The following is an 18,910-nucleotide window of genomic DNA, read 5'->3' on the forward strand; positions in this document are numbered from 1 at the left end:
TGCAGACTCTAATTCAAAACTGTTGAAAATGAACTGCACATACTGTTTTAATAACAACATTCCTAATCATTATCAAACTGGTAATTCTCTCAGCACTGAATGTAAGGGTCTGTGTTTCCATTATAACCTGCTGTTAAAGAAAACCATATTTAAATCCTCTATTCTTTCCTATTTTCCAAATGATGGAGGTTCACTGGTGGGGGCAGGGGGGGGGATGGAGGCATCAAGAGTCTGGAAGATTATGTATGCCGCATTATTTCATTCTCAGTGAATGGCCATTTTTAGGCATTTATGTCAACTACTATATTATTTACTTATTATCATTTAGTTATTCCATTTTGTATTCCATTTGACACGCCATGATTCATACAAATGGCTTTGTACAATTTGGGAATATTTGGACACTTTAGAGAAGAAACACAGTCACACAAATGTGAAACACTAGGTCTGGCGACAGGGGCCCTGGGTTACACTTATGAACTTGATGTTGGACATGAACACCCTAGTGACACCTCAAAGAATAAATCTTCTATCAGATCATCCTGAGATATTAGAGAATTTATACCACTAAACATTATAATTTACAGATCACAAAGTTGAAGATTTATTTTCATCATATATCATCATATGAAGTTAAAATATAAAACAGATGAAATAATCATATTAACGAATAAAATGAGTTATCTGATATTAAAAGGATTAAGCAAGGCCTGAGGTTATTTTAAACTGAAATGCTTTCTCCCACTATCTTTTATTTTTTAAAGTTTACTTAAACACCATGGCATGTTGGTGTGGACTGACGACGATCATTTTAGGGCTCTCCTCAATGAAATTCGCATTTCCAAGGCTGTAATAAATGCTCTCAATCTCCTGGAATGTGGTAGAGTCTACCATACAACATATCCAAGTAGATAGAAATCCCATTTCCTTATGTCTTATGATTACAAGAGTAGAGCACCAACTAAAATAATTCAATTTACATTTCTTAATATGAAATGCTTGAATTATCAGGCTTACTTCATTATCCTGTCATTAGTAGGAATAAGCAATATTAAAACTAAAGCAAAAACATTAGGCTAATATTTTCTAATTATGTTCTTCAACTGTCCATATAAATTAAAAAACTTCAGGCAAATGAAACAAACACTGAACAAAAAGTGGAAACATTCTCTGCACTCCACTTATCTATGCCGTGAAATATATTTAATAATTTACACAAGAAGCTAGTTCTTGTTACTGATCAAACTCTAATGATTTTATTAATATATAAGCATGGATTCAGCAATAGATGCTCAAAAATTTTTTAATGAGAAAAGTGTTCTTTTCAAAACAGAAATGTATTTTTTTCCACAGTCACCTGTTATGATCACTGGTGTTTCTATTCTTTCGTATAACCAATAAAGATCAAAAATGTCATGACAGAAAATGGAAAATGATGCCATCCACTTTCTAGAAAAAAATCACAAAAAAGGGCCTAATAAAATGACTAGTTTATAACACACTCACATGTCATTTTAAAATAATCTAATTTAAAGCCATCTTATATTTTTTGTGAAACTATTCATAATTCTTCCACAAGAACATTACAACATAAATTCTTGTCCAGTTACTTCCAACTCTAATGAAATGGATATATATATATCCATATATATATATATATATATATCCATATATATATATGTGTGTGTGTGTGTGTGTGTGTGTGTGTATCCACATACACACACAGTATAAGGGTATAAAATTCTATATCATCTTTTTTTCTTACATTCAAAATAAATATGTTCTACCCTTATGTATTATATGTAATGGTTACAGTTATATGTGAAATTATATATTAAAATATACTCAATGGTGCCTTGTTTTGGACATTTATGTTATTTCAGGTTTAGATTTTATTTTAGAAATCACCATAAAGTATACTTTTTTGCCTTTTATCTTCTATGGTGTTTTGAAAAATCAAAGAATGTTAGAGCCAAGAAGGTAACTGAGCGTCAAGCTGCTTATTTATTAATAAGAAAACTGAGAAATTAAGAGACTTATCTAAGTAGCTATGTTATTTATTAGCTGTGTTATACTAGAAGCAAAGTCTTCTGACATATTTTGCTTCCTGCTCTCCCATCTCAGTTTGTGAATGCATCTAAAAGGACTTATCTTGGTCATGCTAGAAGATGTTTAAATTTTAGACAGTGATTTTTGATAATTTTGTTTCAAGTTAGCTGTTTATTCTTTATATTTTCACATTAGATAACCATACTTAAAATATATAATGATGAAAATGCCAGAAATATTAAATACCCACAAATGCATTAAAATTTATGAAAGAGTAGCTTACCACTTCTTAGTTTTTTAATGTTGGGGTAACCAATTTTGTGTGAAATGTCAGGATATGAAGACATCTTTTGCATAGGGAATGATGTGAACCATATGGCTTATTCACAATCGATTGAATTACAAACCATGGCAGTTCCTACACTTTTAAGAGATGCTTATGTGGTCCTTCCATTAAAATTCCACTAATGTGACATTTGTGAAAAGGTTTATGTTTGGATATACTTCCCTCACCATATGCGAAGTCACAGGGCAAAAGCATTGATTTAAAGTGTTTATATATAAATTGACAGCTATCAGTTCTAAAATATTTCTCATTTCACATGTCAGAATCTTTTTGGCCTTTTAGGGTAGTCCTGTGTGTGTTTCCATGTTTACAAGATCCTGGCTGTTAATATTGTTAAATTTACTCATCAGACAGGAAGAAGGATCTTACAAATCATTGTTAGGCAGAGAAACATTAAGAAAGTTTGAAAAAAAAAAACTTTCCACATTAAATCTGTTAAACAATGGCAAATTTCTTATGAATCAGTGATACTGTAATTGAACTGGAGACATTTTTAGAGCAAGCTTGCTCTGGCTTTTTCACCCTCCGATTTGGAATCTGCTCACAGTACTGCCAGCTTAACCAAAAAGGATTAACTCTCATATCCAACTGAGAACACAGATAATTCTCAGTAATTGGTAAAAAATGAAGATGAATGGGGCTGAGAGATAAGGAGCAATTAGCTCATCAGCAGTTACAGCTGTGCACTCAATCCGGCTCCATCTCTTGAGCCTCGGCCCCTTTTAAAGAACCTAAGCAGAATAAGCATAGGACACCCCTCCCCAAAAAATTGCTGTACCTGCCCATCATTTCTCTAGTCTTCCATTTTATTTCCTTACTATACAAAGACACCTGTCATAGCATGCTATGTAAATTACTACCTCTCTCAGGACCTATGTCTAAAGCCAATCTTCTTTTTAAACTTTTTTTTTTTTATAACAGAAACCAAATGACTACTGTAGACACTCTTAAATTCCCTGTCAATCGTTTCATTATAGCAGCATCATCTGTTTGAAAATATAAGCAATTCCCTCATCTAATTATAGGAAGGATTTGAGGTTCATTAACATTGCCAAGGCAGAGGATCCAATGTGCAACTGCAGAGCTCTGCTTGGTGGCCTGTGTTCTCAGTTTCCTTTTATTTGCTTTCTCAAGGTCTCTAAGACTTTTTCCTGAGATCATAAAATTAATTTTTTCCTTCCAAATACACACGTGAGTTAGAAGAAAGGAAATGACTACAGTATAAACTATTCTACTTCTGTAGGAATGGTTTAAAAAAAAAAAGATAAGGGGATGGTCAGCTGGGTAAGATAATTTTATCTCCTATCTGCCTGGCTTTTTTTTTTTCCCCACTCATTTTTGTTGTTGTTGTTGTTGTTGTTGTTATTGTTGCTGGTTGATGGACAGAAATAACAAATAAGGAATATCATGGAAGAACACAGCTGTTCATCCCAAACTCAAGTTCTTGTGTTTACTTGAACCTCCTACATCGTTGTTAACTATTGCAAGTTTAAGAAAACGAAAACGAATCGTACATTTTGGGCATGTGAAATGTGTTCAGTTTGTGGATCACTGCATCAGTGTCCCCTTGCTTGTGTTCCACAGTGTTCAGAAAGAGACATTCTGAAGTCTTAAGATGACTTCACTTCCTTAAAGAAATAACAGCAGTTAGGGGGTTCTGCCTATAGTTTAAACAATGAGATTTTCTTGGGACATCTGTTTTGAGATCACATTTTGAATAGATATGAACTCATTTCCTACTAAGCAAGCAATCTACTATTGTTGATAGCTGTTTACCAGTTCTATGAGTCAGATATTAGCTAGTGGCAAAGGTCCCTCTTAAATCCTCCGAGTATTCTTTAAACTGTGTACATAGTGTTTTCCTTAAATAAAATGTTAAGAGAAGGTAAAAATGCAGTCTTTTCCTGCCTCTTGGTAAATTATAGTCCACAAAGTCTTGCACTTGGGAATAATATTTAATGTATTTATCTTTAAAGAGTCATTTCCTTTGTTGTCATTAGTTAAGGGAATAAGATACTAGGTTTAGCAAGTATTTAAATAACATAGAAACTACTGAGATGCTCACTATGTCAATATTTATATAGCATTTAAAAACTAGAAGTAAAAATAAGTTTCCTTTATTTAGATTAAATCGATTGTGATTAATTTAGTATCCTCAAAAATGTGCATGATGCTCAAAAAAAGATAAGCAGATAAAAACACAGCTATAGATACTATGGAATTGACCTTGGGTTCACCGGTTTTAAATTCTACCTTTCCAATATCCCAGTCCCAATTTCCAAACGGCATTTTTTTAAGCTGGTTATGTAGATCAGTTCTTAAAGCAAAAAAATAGCAATTTATCTGGCCTGTATGTTGTGGATAGTGTTGCCACTAAAAAGAATCCAGGACATTTTTCCTTCTTATCTGCGATGTAGCTCATATCAGCCAACCTGTCACAAGATAGTACTTGATATAAACAAGAGATTGCAAAGACATCTCAGTAATCAATATCAGGATGGCTACAGTATGGAAACCCCAACCAGTGCATATCATTTGTCTCAGCATCTATTTCTATGGCCAAATGAAGCATTAATTCAAATCATAAATCTATGGTGATTTAAATCTGGGAATGAGCACCTGCCTGCTTTAATGATTTATTTTGTACATTTCAGTAAGCAGGAGATTTGTCCATATGAACTGACAGGTCACCTTCAGATGCCAGGAGCAGACTGTTTATCACCATGCAGACTAGCATCTCATCTTAGCAAGTAAATATTAAACTAAAAGAATCCAATTGATTGTGGATGAGGGAGAATGGAGACACGGCCATATATTTTACTCAGCGTGCTGATGCCTCCCTCGGATCTATCCTGAAGTCCTCACTTCTTCCTAAAGTGATCATTCTGTTGGAGAGATGTGAGCTCAAGGTTACCATGTAAAGTTGGGACATAACATAATTATGTATCAGTGTCACAGATTTCTTTAAACACCTTTTTTTTGGCTAATTTTTACAATTCATAATAAGAACCAAAAGGAGTCATGTGTAGTAAAAAAAATCTCTCTTCACCTCACTAAATGGAATCAAACCAGGCAAAACCAAAATCTGTTCTCTGAGGCAATAAGGATTTCCTTACGACCCGGGTGGCGGTGGAGGGGGGAACAATGTCCCTACATAGGAAAGCCTAAAACTTTTAACAGAACTCATGAGCCAGAGGAATATGAGAGAAAAAAGAAACCTGAATTGATTTCAAAAACGTCACTGTATTTGGGCATGGCTGAGCAGCAACGATACATCATGTTAGTAGCACCTCTCTGAGGGGTTTCACTCCTTCAAAGAGACAATTGATAGATTCATGAGAGTAGTAAGTTTGTATTCTGAAATATAGGCCTTTGAGATTCTTGGGATCCCTCCTGGAATTCATCTGCTTCAGTATCACTTCCTAAGCACCTCATGCCCGCTGAAGCTCCCGGATGTAGTACATCCTGTTATGACTGCCTACTTATGTAGCCATCCCTCCCATAGACTGGATGCTCCCTGAGCGCCGGGACTGTATTATCATCATTTGATGTTACTAGAATGAGTGACAATCAAATGCACAACAAAATCCAAATGAGTGACAATCAAATGCACACAACAGCTCCCCCCAAAATTTACCCATAGGCCTGCAGCTTAATAGACACCTAACAGAGAGTAGAAAAACAGGGAAGGAAGCGAGAAAGGAAGTGAGAAACACTTGACAAATAGGATCTCCTTTAGTTGTCATGATGTAGATATTATTATGCCATTTTCCAGATATGGAATGTTAGGCTCAGAAAGTTTGCAGAACTTCCCAAAGCCACAGAAGAGGTAATTGCTGAACACTTACCAGGAGACAGGGACTGCTGGCAGAATCTTAGAAGACTGGGGCCAGATAAAGCAACTGCTCTGCTCAGCCACTACTTTGGTCTGTGCAGGCTCAACCCCATGGTGCCCTGGACTCTCCCTCCCCTTCCTCCCCTACCCCTCCACCAAACTCTCCTGTCTTGATGTCTAGAAAAAGGAGGGGGATGGGCTCTGGAAGTATAATAAATCAGAAATTCTTAGAGGGCAATGGTATTTGAGAATAGAATAAAAAATGACAATGACAACATTTTACCCCCAAATCAGCTACAGATATCTAACAGAAATGATCTACATGCCTCAAGACTAGCAGTAACACCAATGTTAACACACTCTAAAAATATTAAGACTCTGTAGGAAAATTCAAACTTCTGCTCTTGACTCAAATTGGTGTTGGATGGGGCGGGGGTCAAAACTAAAAAACAATCTAAACTACCAACTAAATACCCTGATAAAAGAAAAGTGATAATTTCTTCCAACTACACAAAAAGGAAAATTCAAATTGTTTCTTTTTTAAGTCATTATGGTAGCCCATGTACTCAAATAATTACGATAAACCACAATTTGGTCACTAGGCAAATGTTAGCCTATAATATCAAGTATTAAATGTATGTCAATGCCTAATTATGAGCCATGTTCTCCTTATCTTATGCCTATTGGTTTTTCCAAAGTCAACTTCTCCTCTGCTGCTCAGGAAACTCAAACAGAGATATCATGCTTTAATATCTTTTGTTTTCAACGTTATTAAATTGCCTAATTTAAATATTCCTCCTCCCAACACCAACTATTAAGAACAGCCTGCATTAAAGGCTCACTCTTCTAAATTTTTAAAAACATTCCAGATTGTTTTGCAATGGTAACTGAAATTTATAGTGGCCAATTACTTGTTTTTAAAAGTGTCTAATTTTGTTCTACTTTACAGGCCAAAGCAAGAGATTGCTTATTTAAAAAAAAATGTACTTAAGAGTTCCAAAAAGAGAATTATAATTCATTCAGTTTACTTCAAAACTGTTTTTAGTGTTTAAAAGTCTGAATTTATGTGTGTGAACCACGACCTTAACAACCCCGCTGCCCTCCATCCTGTCCCTAGGAGCACTGAAAATGCAAGCCCTCATGTTTTTCTTCATCCCTTCCAGCTGTAAAGCCATGGCTTTGGCTCTCTTTCACATCTTTTCAACCTTCTAAGAATTGCCACCACTTTCTTTATAACCTATTCTCAAATCAAACGCATTATTGCCACGCCTTTGCTACTTCTCTTGTGTGGTGCTATGGAAAAATTCTATTTATTTTTTTTTTCCCTTTTTTACATTAGAAGCCACCCTTTGGCATCACTGAAGCAATGGTAGTTTGTGTTTTGTGTTTTGTGTATATATTTAGAAATTACTCCCTACTCGAACATTCACATCTAGTGTATGCTTCCATGGAACTGTTGTACGAATGATTATTACTGAAATCCCTTACATGCCCTTAACTATCTGACATTAGACAGAAAGTAGAGAGCTGCTGATTATCTAAAGAAATAATCTATTAGCATACTGCATGGAAAAGAAAATTTAATTGAACTGCCATAAATTATTGCATCCTTCATGAAAATATGTTGGATATAGTATCTTACACATCTCTTGTAGGTCTCCACATTTCTCTTGTTAAATTATAATTTGAGCAGGATTTCTACATTTTAAAGAGAAACAATACAGTGCAGTGGCAGAATACAATGCTTTATCTCACCAACACATAGATGCTAAAGATATCATCAATAAAAAAGTTAACTCACATTTGAAGTTGTGTCTGAAAAAACAAACTACTCAAATGAATTCTGCGAAGAGAAAGGTGTTGGTTTTGGTTTAAATGGTGACTATTAATTTTTCCTCTCTTTCTCCACATCTCATGAAAGAAAAAGAAAATCAAGAGAATTCAAAGTTGTACATGTACGACGAGAAAGATTGGTTACAGTTGTTTATAGAAAGAATGAATTGTCAACATTATTCTTATTCTTGGCAGCACATGGAAGGGTTAAGTTTATATGTTCCACTGCTGATGCAAACGTATTTGATAACACATCCATTAGGAATCAAAAAGATAAAGTATGGGTTTGTTTGTAAATATTCTTGTCACCATACCCGTAATCAATCTTTTAAAATTCTGATTATTAGCACTTAATTGTGGTACAAAAGATGTGAACTAAGTGTTAGAAGTTGCCTACATGAAGTTGATCATATAGCAAAAAATTATGTCGTTAATTATTTAGTCAGAGTGCATGTTGTTAGAGGGACAAAATCGTATCTCCAAAATATACCCTGTGTTTGAAGCTAAAAACGAATAGTTTTGTTCTGGAAAAAAAAGTAATTTGGTAGCGACATGATCACAAAAGTTTCCGTGAACATAAAACTTACCAACACTTGAATTCATGTCGCCATTTTCAGAATCTGCTCCATGTTGGTTATTACTGGCATGATAGTTGCTCATGGCTTCCAATTTGATTTTTTTCACCTTCATTGCTTCGGCGATGGCTGCGTTGGTAGCAGCGGCCGCTGCTGCAGCTGCTGCTGTCAGACCTTAACAGAACAAATTAAAAACAAGGTAATTCACATTCTGATCTTTTCATGTAGTAGTCCATGTACTTTGTAGAGCACACATACAAACATATTAGAGGATCTGATTCCTTCATGCCACACTCTGATAACATATATTCATTCCTGACTAGCCAATGAAACAGCATTGCTATAATGGGGAGGATGCACTGTAAACTCTCAAACCAAATATTAGCAGAGACATAATTCATACATAGAAGGAGAGGAGTAGAAATGCATCCAGAATTCTCTCTCAAACAGATCAATTAGAATATGTTATTCTCTGCTTAAAATCCTCTACAGCTGCCTGGAGGCGGGAGTCTGAACTGCTCAGCTCAATTCATAAAACCTTTCACTAAAAAATGTAAACCTACCTAATCACTCCATTTCCGCATCCTCAGGCCCCCCTCCAGCTACCTGAACATGCCACCAATACGTGTACATACCCTGCTTCTTCTGTGCTTTCACACATACCACTCCCTTTGTCTGGAATGGCCTTGCTCCACAGCTCACTTCCCTGACCTCTCATCCCCCAGCCTTCTAGCCCCAGGGTTAACACTTTTAACCACTGTGCCATGTCTGTCCAGAACAGTTCACCTCTGTTCATCCAGAAGACAGGAGGTAGATAGGAATGGACGTGAGACTAGAAATAGAATTTGAGGCCAGATTATGGAAGAGCAGAAAGCTAAGGCCATGCTTTATGTACAGGCTATAGATAGCCAGAGAGGTTTTGGAGGAAGGGAGTGGTTTGCTTTCCTTAAACGTGTGAAGTTTTACCAAGTGAGTTAACTTTATCCTGGCATCTCTCTCCTGTAAAATGGCAGACACTGCAATACCTGAATAATCTCCCCTAATTCTGAAACTTTAGCAGTCTAGGAGAGGATATAGATATCCCTGCTCCCCATACTCTTTTTGCTATGGCTGCTTCAGAGTTTCTGACTACGGTGCTTCAACTCGGTTTGAATTTATCTGTGTGATTTATTTCCACTTCCAGCTGGTGGATTAGAGACTAAACACCTCTCTCCTCTTTTCCTCCCCACTAATCATCGCTTCTAGTTTCTACAGCAAATGTTACAGCCTCGGAAATTATAAGAAAGTCTTTTTTTTCCCCCCCTAGAAATCTCTGCTTTTTTTTTCTTTTGTAGATGTTAGGAGAGCTCACCTTTCCTTCAGATCAGACCAAAGAGGCCTTTTAGCCCAATGCAACAAGACCTTCAGAATGGATCTTTGAGTGAAAAACTGATAACCACCCTCTAAAAAGGCACTGATGTAAACTCAAAGAATTCATCTGGGTCTACACTGTACATTTGTTGCCTTTTAAGTCCCAACTTGAACGGATTCTCTCATCTTCCTATGATTGAATTTACTCCCCAGTTACTCATTTCCTTCAAAGGTGTTTCAGAACATTTTCTTTCCTGTTAAAATTCTCATGTTTCCCAGCAACTCTCTCTTCCTCGATTTTGCCTTGTCACAAATGTGACTATCCTACGTGTCCCTTCCCTTCATTACCCGGTGTGGCCTCATCTCTACTGTATAACACTTCCAGGGTCTTTATCTTTGCTTTATGCAGCAGGTATATCTTGTATTCAAATAAGGAAGATAAAACTACAACTTGAGATCTGACTGTTATTATTATATAGATCTGAATCAAATTCTACTGAATTTGAAACATAACTATGCATGATATAGCCTTAGACCAGCCATAAAGCCTTTTTGAATATTGTTTCTTCACCTGTAAATTCATTCTATTCACAAAGGGATAATATGAGGATTAAATGAGATAGACTATGTGAAGAAGGCCACATCATGCTATTAAACACTAGGTATTCTAGTTCCTCAAAAAGTCCAGTCCTAGCCATGATTCCTGCAGGATATGGTGGACTGGCCATAGCCCCCTTAGCTAGAAGAATCTTACTTCTCTCTTTAACCCTTGACTTTTAAAAATATTTTTTTTATAATTTTATTTACCTGATCTTATGAATGGTACTCTTCTACTTGTCCACTTGGCAGTTTATCCCCACGGTTTTACATTTCTAATACAAATTTCAAAAGGTATACGGTGGTTCCCCCTCTATCCATGGGAGACATGTTCCAAGACACCCCCCCCATTGCCTGAAACTACAGATAGTACTGAATCTTAGGTATACCATGCTTTTTTTCTATACATACATACATATGACAAACTTTAATTTATAAATTAGGCAGAAAGAGATTCACAACAATAAAATAGAACAATTACAACAATATACTGTAATAAAAGTTATGTGAATGCAGTCTCTCTCTCCCTCAAAATATCTCATTGTACTGCACTCACACTTCTTATGATGATGTGAGATGATAAATTGCCTAAATGATGAGATGAAGTAAGGTGAATGACACAAGCACTGTGACCTGGCATTAGGCTCCTATTGACCTTCTGATGATTTTTCAGAAAGAGGATCATCTGCTTCCAGGCCATGGTTGACCAAACTGGGGAAAGGAAACTGCAGATAAGGGGGACTCCTAGAAGTGTGTGACCCATACATGATAAAACTGAACTATCTAATAATTTTTTATAAGAAGTATTGCACTATTTTTATTTTTATTTGAGAGGGAGGGAGAGCCACAGAAGGAGACAGGGGGAGGGAGGGAGGGAGGGAGGGAGGGAGGGAGGGAGAGAGAGAGAGAGAGAGAGAGAGAGAGAGAGAGAGAGAGAGAGAATCTCAGGCAGACTCCATGCTCAGCATGGAGCCCAACGTGGGGCTCGATTCCATGACACCAAGATCATGAATGGACCCAAAATCGAGAGTGGGACGTCCAACCAAATGAACCACCCAGGCTATAATACTTTTAAATACCGAATTGTTAGTCTAGTTTAATGAAGGCAGGAAAAAAAAAAAAAAACTATGACATTTTCAGCAGTTGCTGATTTTAGTTCCACTAACTCACCTGGCTCACAATTCTAACACTTTAATAGCTTTCAAATTCAAGCAATTTTCTCCATTTTCCCGGCTCCCTCTAGTGCCAGCTGCTGCCTTTTCTTCAGTGGAGTCCTGCAATAGCCTCTCAACAGCTTCCCCTTTCCCCGTTTCCAACCTCTTACTACTCATACAGCAGTCAACATAATCTTGTAGAAAGGAAAATCCAATCATGACATTCAATGCCTACTCTTAGAAGCAAGTGGGGCACTTCACATGGCTGTCAGGGCCCTTCATGCTCAGTCCCCTGCCTGTCCATGTAGCACTGTGTGTTCGCCCAGGTCCCACTTCCTCTTTGTGCTATAGACACTTCAGCCTTCTCCCATTTCCTCAAATGGACTACATTCCTTCTTCCAAGCCAGACTGTGTCCAGGTTGTTCCCACTTCTAGAAAAGCTCCCTAATCCCTGTCCCTGCCCCTACCCCAAACCAGCCTGTGTCCCTTATCTGATGGCGTAAATATTATGCTCTAGAAGTGAGCTCAGGTTCCTAACTCTTCAATCTACCTGAGAAATAGCTATCAACATTTCAAGAATCAGCTCAAAATATACTTCTTTCAAATAAAAAAAAATATATGTATTTCTTTATTTTTGATAGAGAAAGAGCATGAGTCGGGGAGGGGCAGGAAGAGAGGGGGACAGAGGATCTGAAGTGGGCTCTGTGCTGACAGCAGAGAGCCCAATGTGGGGCTCAAACTCAGAAACTGAGATCATGACCTGAGCCTAAGAAAGGCGTTTAACCAACGTGAGCCATCCAGGCACTCCAAAACATACTTCTTTTAAAGAGCTGACCTTCCGGGGCGCCTGGGTGGCGCAGTCGGTTAAGCGTCCGACTTCAGCCAGGTCACGATCTCGCGGTCCGTGAGTTCGAGCCCCGCGTCAGGCTCTGGGCTGATGGCTCGGAGCCTGGAGCCTGTTTCCGATTCTGTGTCTCCCTCTCTCTCTGCCCCTCCCCCGTTCATGCTCTGTCTCTCTCTGTCCCAAAAATAAAAAAAAAATTAAAAAAAAAAAAAAAAAGAGCTGACCTTCCCTACTCCTCAAGAGTAGAGCTAGCCATCCACTGGTTTGTGTATGTGACTCTACCGTCCTTTGTGCATCAGAATCACTCGTGGAGCTTTTAAGCCTTGCAAATAGCTGAACCCTACCCTGTGAGGATTCTGGCTGGGACTGCTGCATCTGTATATTTTGGGGTTGAGTTTACTGTTCCTCAGGACATTACAATGTGCAATCTGAGCAGAGAAACTCTTGACTTCTTTAATGCTCTTTTTTAGGAGGGGGGAGGTTACGTTTAAAGCCAGCTCCTCTAACTAGGTTACAACACCAAAAGGACAGAAATACTTCCTTAATATATGTATCCCAAACATCTACCACAATGCCTGCCACAAATTCTCACAGAATGAAAAAACACTTCTGAGACTAGACTACTTGGAAAGCCACAGGAGAAATATGGTCACTCTTTTGACAATATCTATGTAAGTAATTTAAAGCATTATGTTTATGTTACAATCAATGTGAATATATTAGGAGCAGCAAATTTCATTAATTTAATATAAAGCATGACTCTCCCAAGCTACATCTGCCTAGGGCTGGAGAGGATCACAAAAGGCTCATCCGCCCTCTGTATTTATTGCACTTCCTGTTGGCCTTGCAATGGCCCTTTCAAATCTCTGATGTAATTCTCAAATCCCGCCCCCCCCCCACTTGCTCTTAGAAAGAAGTCCCATTGTATATTTTGCTCCAAAATGAAGTTGTCTTTGAAAAAAAAATTGTTATAAATTCACAAAATAAGTCTAGCTTTTGGTCTATACTTTATAGAGAATTCAAACTGTGAAAACATTTTCATGTAACCGAGAATTGCCTACTTGTGTAAATACTGGGAACCCCTAACATTTACCTCCCTGCCTCACCCTTTTCTTCTTTTTTTTTTTAATGTTTATTTTGAGAGAGAGAGACAGACAGACAGCGAGCAGGGGAGGGACAGAGAGAGAGGGAGACACAGAATCCGAAGCGGGCTCCAGGCTCTGAGAGCCGGATGCACAGAGCCTGATCAGGGGCCTGAACTCAAAAGCTGTGAGATCATGACCTGGGACCCTTAACCAACAGAGCCACCCAGGCACCCCTCACTCACCCTTTCTTAAGTGAGAATTTTTGTTATGTCCTCCTTCAGTAGCCCACCTTGAAGTACATTATATTGCAAATTTACCACTGCTTTTAATCCTTCCCAAGCAAGATGAACCATTTTTATCTCAGACTTAGGTAATTCAGTATTTCTTAAACTGAGAGTCAACATCAAATCCAGCCATCATGCATGGTAGTTAGAGGTTATCTTCTCCAAAGACACAGTCACAGACTGTCTGGGATGGGCTGAGGAATCTGTGTTTTTACCTTTCAACAAACAGGTTGATTCTGAGGGCTTACTGCCCTTAGATTATTTAAGGACAGCAATTTACACTAAAGTGTGTCTGCATCTCATAATCAAAGTTTCTTAACTGAGTAGATCATTACAGTTGTTTTCAAAAGTGAGTGTGCTTCAGAATCAACAAGAAACTTGTTAAAACACAAAATCAGGCTGGACGAAGGAATCATAGTTTGAGATGTACTGCTCTAGTGGGACGCAGACTTTTATAAAAATGAATCTTCGTGTGCCTTTGGCCTACCACGGCGGAAGTGAAAAGGTAAGCCACGTAATGCAGTACGTCGGTATGTTATTGATGCAGCGGTCATGTACATTACTAACTGCAGCAACCACTTACATGCATGAATCTATTTGGCATGTACAATAACTGTTACTGAAAAGCTTGGGTAATCACTTTGGATTCTTGAATTGGTAAGAATTCTTTCTCTCATTGGGGGAAACATAACAAATATATAGAGATAGAGAGAGAGAGAGAGAGAGAGAGAGAGAGAGAGAGAGAGAGTATGTGTGTGTATCGTCATATGAGGAAGGAACAAATGAATGATCTCTTACACTAAGGAATGATTAACCCACCTATCTTACCTCACCAAACTCACTTTTTTATGCTCTCAGAGCACAGTGAAAGTATCCCATACACCAAAACAGAAACACGTACTGAACTGACAAGTCAAATATGAAATAATTTCATTTTATTTGAAAAGATTCTAAATCCAGGGGCACCTGGATGACTCAGTGGGTTAAGCACCCGACCTCAGCTCAGGTCATGATCTCACTGTCTGTGAGTTCAAGCTCCATGTTGGGCTCTCTGCTGTCAGCACGGAGCCTGCTTGGGATCCTCTGTCCCCTTCTCTTTCGGCCCTTTGCTCTCTCTCTCACAAGTAAATAAATATTTTTTAAGAATATTAAAAAACATTCTAAATCCAATGTAATTAACAATGGAGACACTTAAATGTATTCTTAAAACTCATTTGGCACTAATAAGATAATGGACTAAGAAACATTTTGTTAAAAAAAGACATTTTCCTTCACAGAAAGGATAGTAAGTCATAGTTTGTACACTGCCAGACCTCCAGTTGGCCCTCACGAAAGGGATTGTATATCAAAACTAGGTTAAAGACCATAAGCCTTATATCATGCAAAAAGATTTAGGTTTCTTTTTCTTTCCTATTAAATCTCCCTATCTCTACATTTACAATTTAAAAGAATAAATAGGCTTTTACACAGAATTTTAAAACACTTTTCACATTGTTGTCCGAATTATGATACAGACTCATTTCTGTGGGCTTCATTCTGATCTGCTCCTTCAGAGAAAATTCTGTATTACTTTTCTAACCGCATACTGTTAAAAGTTTGGTTTTTTTAATCTTGGCGTATAGATTTCTTTTACTTTCACTTTTTGATGCTCTGCTAAAATCTTTAGTTACTGTCATGGAAATTACTAGTTACCTAACCCATCTATCATGTAGAGGGTAAATACGTGATGGTTAAAAAGCAGCACTCCAAAAGCCATACAAACTTTGGACAACATGCATCAAATTTATCTGGGATACTGCTGCAAGTTATATAATTCCTAAGACTTCAAAATTCTCATCTTTAAAACAGAGATATCAATTCTGACTTGATAGGGATGTTGTGGAGAATAAAGGCAAGATAATATATGCAACAGCATGGGCACATACTAAGCCCTCCACAAATGGTAGTAAATATTATCAAGTAACCCAGAATATCCATCATGTCCTTGTGTCTAGTTTTACCCCTGTTCAGTTACTCACAAAAATGCAACTACGACAGAAGCAACCTAACAGTGTGGAGTGAGAATTTAGCCACTTGACAAATGGAAATCTAAAACCCATGCCTCTATCTAAACATTTCATTTAGTAGTCTACATTGATCACATTTATCTTAAAATCACTAAATCTCCCCTCTGTGCTCTATTGATACAAAGCCTTCCCCACTTCAAATTCAATATCCTAAAACCAATCCATGGGTTTATCATTTGGAAGAGAGGCAGGCATTGTCACCACTTAAGAGCCTTATTTTACTTTGCAAAGATAGCATTTCTCTTCTGCTTTCAACTTTTATCAAAACAGCCTTTAAATCTTTCAAATGCCATATACAATCCTGACCAGCCTTTCTAAAATAAGGAAAAATATCCCCATTCTATTTCTTTCAAATAGTTAGTACTCCTAGTGATAAAGAGTAGATTACAACTATAGATTATAAATATCAATAAAAGAGACATATTGCTGTCAAATTCTTTCTCTGATCTGTTTGTTTGCTCATTAACTTGAAAGGTCCAATCTTTGATCTTTGGTTTCAAAGACATCAAGATGACTTCCAAATGTTTGATATGTTGTCTACTTTTACATCACATTCCATATAAAATGTATTTCCCAAAAGCTAATGGTTAAATAAAATGAGTTATATGTAAGAGATAGTAAGCAGTCAAAGCTTCTATATGATAGACTTTTTATTAGTCTATGTCACTTCACCCAAATTTAGAAGAAACCATTTTAAAGATGCAGTAGATTATAGCCAATGGTAGTTATTATTAATATTCTGGAATTGATAAGTTATTTATGTCTGGCATTCTTCCTACTGATTATTCAGGGAGACAGGCGGCTTATAAATATCTCATCACTCCACCGTCACAGAAATTTCATCGACAGTGCTCATGCACAGCTATTAGCAATATGAATCTAACCATTACAAGAAGGAGGAAAATCGAACATGTGGCATTAATACGCAGTCCTGGTTCCTAACCATCTGATAGGCAGATGGTGTGAAGCGGATTCTCCAGCTGAAATGAAGGGGCACATCATTTAAAACCTTGTTTGCATTCTAACTGATATCAGTGCCATATTGATATACATGATACATCATGGCAGTATTTGAACAATCTAGTTTGTTTCAGTCATAAATGTTTACTGCCTTGTTTTTTTTTAATCTTATAAGCATGTTCAGAAGAGTGTATTTTTAATTTATGAAACCTATTGTTTACTTCTGTTGAACTAGAAGATTAGTGGAAAGCAGGAATATTAAATTACTTCAACCACAGCAATATAACCAAGACAGACGAATAAAGTAGGTTTCTATTTTCAATAAAGGATGTTAGTAAAAGAGTTTTAAAATTAGCCCAGGCATTTTGCACATTAAATGCATTTATTCATTTAAACCTCCTGGCTGCCCTCCCCCCCAGTGGCATACAGAGAAACTTAATGCTTTACATAGCCATTCATTTAAAACTCTCACTGTGTGCAATTAATCTTGTCCAACAATTCAATTCAGAAAGTAAAACATCAAAAAGCATAGTTCAATTCAACAGTCATTACTGTGAAGTAATCTTTCTGCTCCTGACAGTTCCTATAGACTCTTTGCAAAACTCGGTGGAAGGTGCATTGTAAGCTCCATATAAGTTTGAATTACAACTCAGCTGAAATCACTCCAAGTCTTAGAAGAACTTTTGGCTCAATATAACGACTTAAAAATACCAGTACCCCTTTTCACCCTGTTTTCTTCCAATCCTTGTTTAAATACCAGCTGTCTAAAAAACTGACACTAATTTTCAGTTATTTATTTTTTCGATACTTTCTAAATAAAGGGAAATTGTGATTGAAATATACCTGTCCTCACCCTTGAATGATTAATAACAGACATGATAAGCAACTGGAATAAGCAACTTAATTGTGAATCAGAATAGACTGAAGATTTTGAATGTGAATGTGTCTCCTAATGTCCATTAGACTGACTTTTCTTGCCCTTTAAAACACATTTATATTCTGCAGAGAAAAGGGAAATTGATCTTTAAGGCCATTAATGGAAACACTCCCTACACCAGTTTTCAGCTTTTCAATTGATTTAATTAGATTTTTTAAATGTTTGGATTAACAAAACCCCCCACTAATTTGGAGATACATATGGAAAGAGTTTATTATAATATTGATAATAATAATCAACCAAATAGACATCAAATTTAGCATTCTTATTCTGAATAGCTTAAAATCACAAGCCCTCAGAGCAAAGGAATAGTAGTAGTGAAGTCGGTGGAGGGAACACCATGGAGATGTTATGTTATTTGGCCATGTGTTACATCACTGAGGAATTTGTTTCAGTTTTTTTCAATTCTTTCCTTTTTTTTTTTTTTTTTTTTTTTTTTTTTTTTTTTTTTGAGAGAGAGAGTTGGATGGGGCAGAGAAAGAGGGAGAGAGACAATCGCAAGCAAGCTCCGTGCCGTCAGCACAAAGCCTGACGCAGGGCTCCATCTCATGAACCGTGAGATGACGACCTGAGCTAAAAAGCCAAGAGTCTTATGCTTAACCAACCGAGCCACTCAGGCGCCCCTCCATGGAAGTTTTTGAAACATTCAACTTCTGATCACTAACTCACAGAATCAAGCTGAAGCACAATTAATTCAAAATTTTAAATTACTACGGTTTAAAATAAGAAAATAGGTAATTTTTAAAACGTTGAACTCGGGCACAAAAAGGTCTTGAATATAAAATTCTCACTTTTACTCCATCTGTTAACATTACTGTCTTTAGAAAAATAGTTAACAGCCACTCAGGGTCTAGACTTATAAAACATGGAGACAAAAAAGACTATCTAATGCGACCCTTTTATTTTACTGATGATGAAACTTAAGGTCAGTGAGGTTAATCATTTCTATAAAGTCACACCATTAAATAATGATAGAGTGATCCCAATTCCCTTAA

General features: G+C 37.0%; 1 protein-coding gene across 2 annotated transcripts in view; it reads right to left on the reverse strand.

Annotated features, from left to right (window-relative positions):
- The window catches only part of DACH1 (dachshund family transcription factor 1), a 429,592-nt gene that overhangs the window by 181,248 nt on the left and 229,434 nt on the right, over positions 1 to 18,910 (reverse strand). For both annotated transcript variants that reach the window (XM_042977988.1, XM_007099181.3), the window contains exon 3: positions 8,651 to 8,812. In XM_042977988.1, coding sequence (XP_042833922.1) covers positions 8,651 to 8,812 — 162 coding nt within the window. The remainder of the gene's footprint in view (positions 1 to 8,650; positions 8,813 to 18,910) is intronic.

This window comes from Panthera tigris, chromosome A1, assembly GCF_018350195.1.
Source record: "Panthera tigris isolate Pti1 chromosome A1, P.tigris_Pti1_mat1.1, whole genome shotgun sequence".
Lineage (NCBI taxonomy): Eukaryota > Metazoa > Chordata > Mammalia > Carnivora > Felidae > Panthera > Panthera tigris.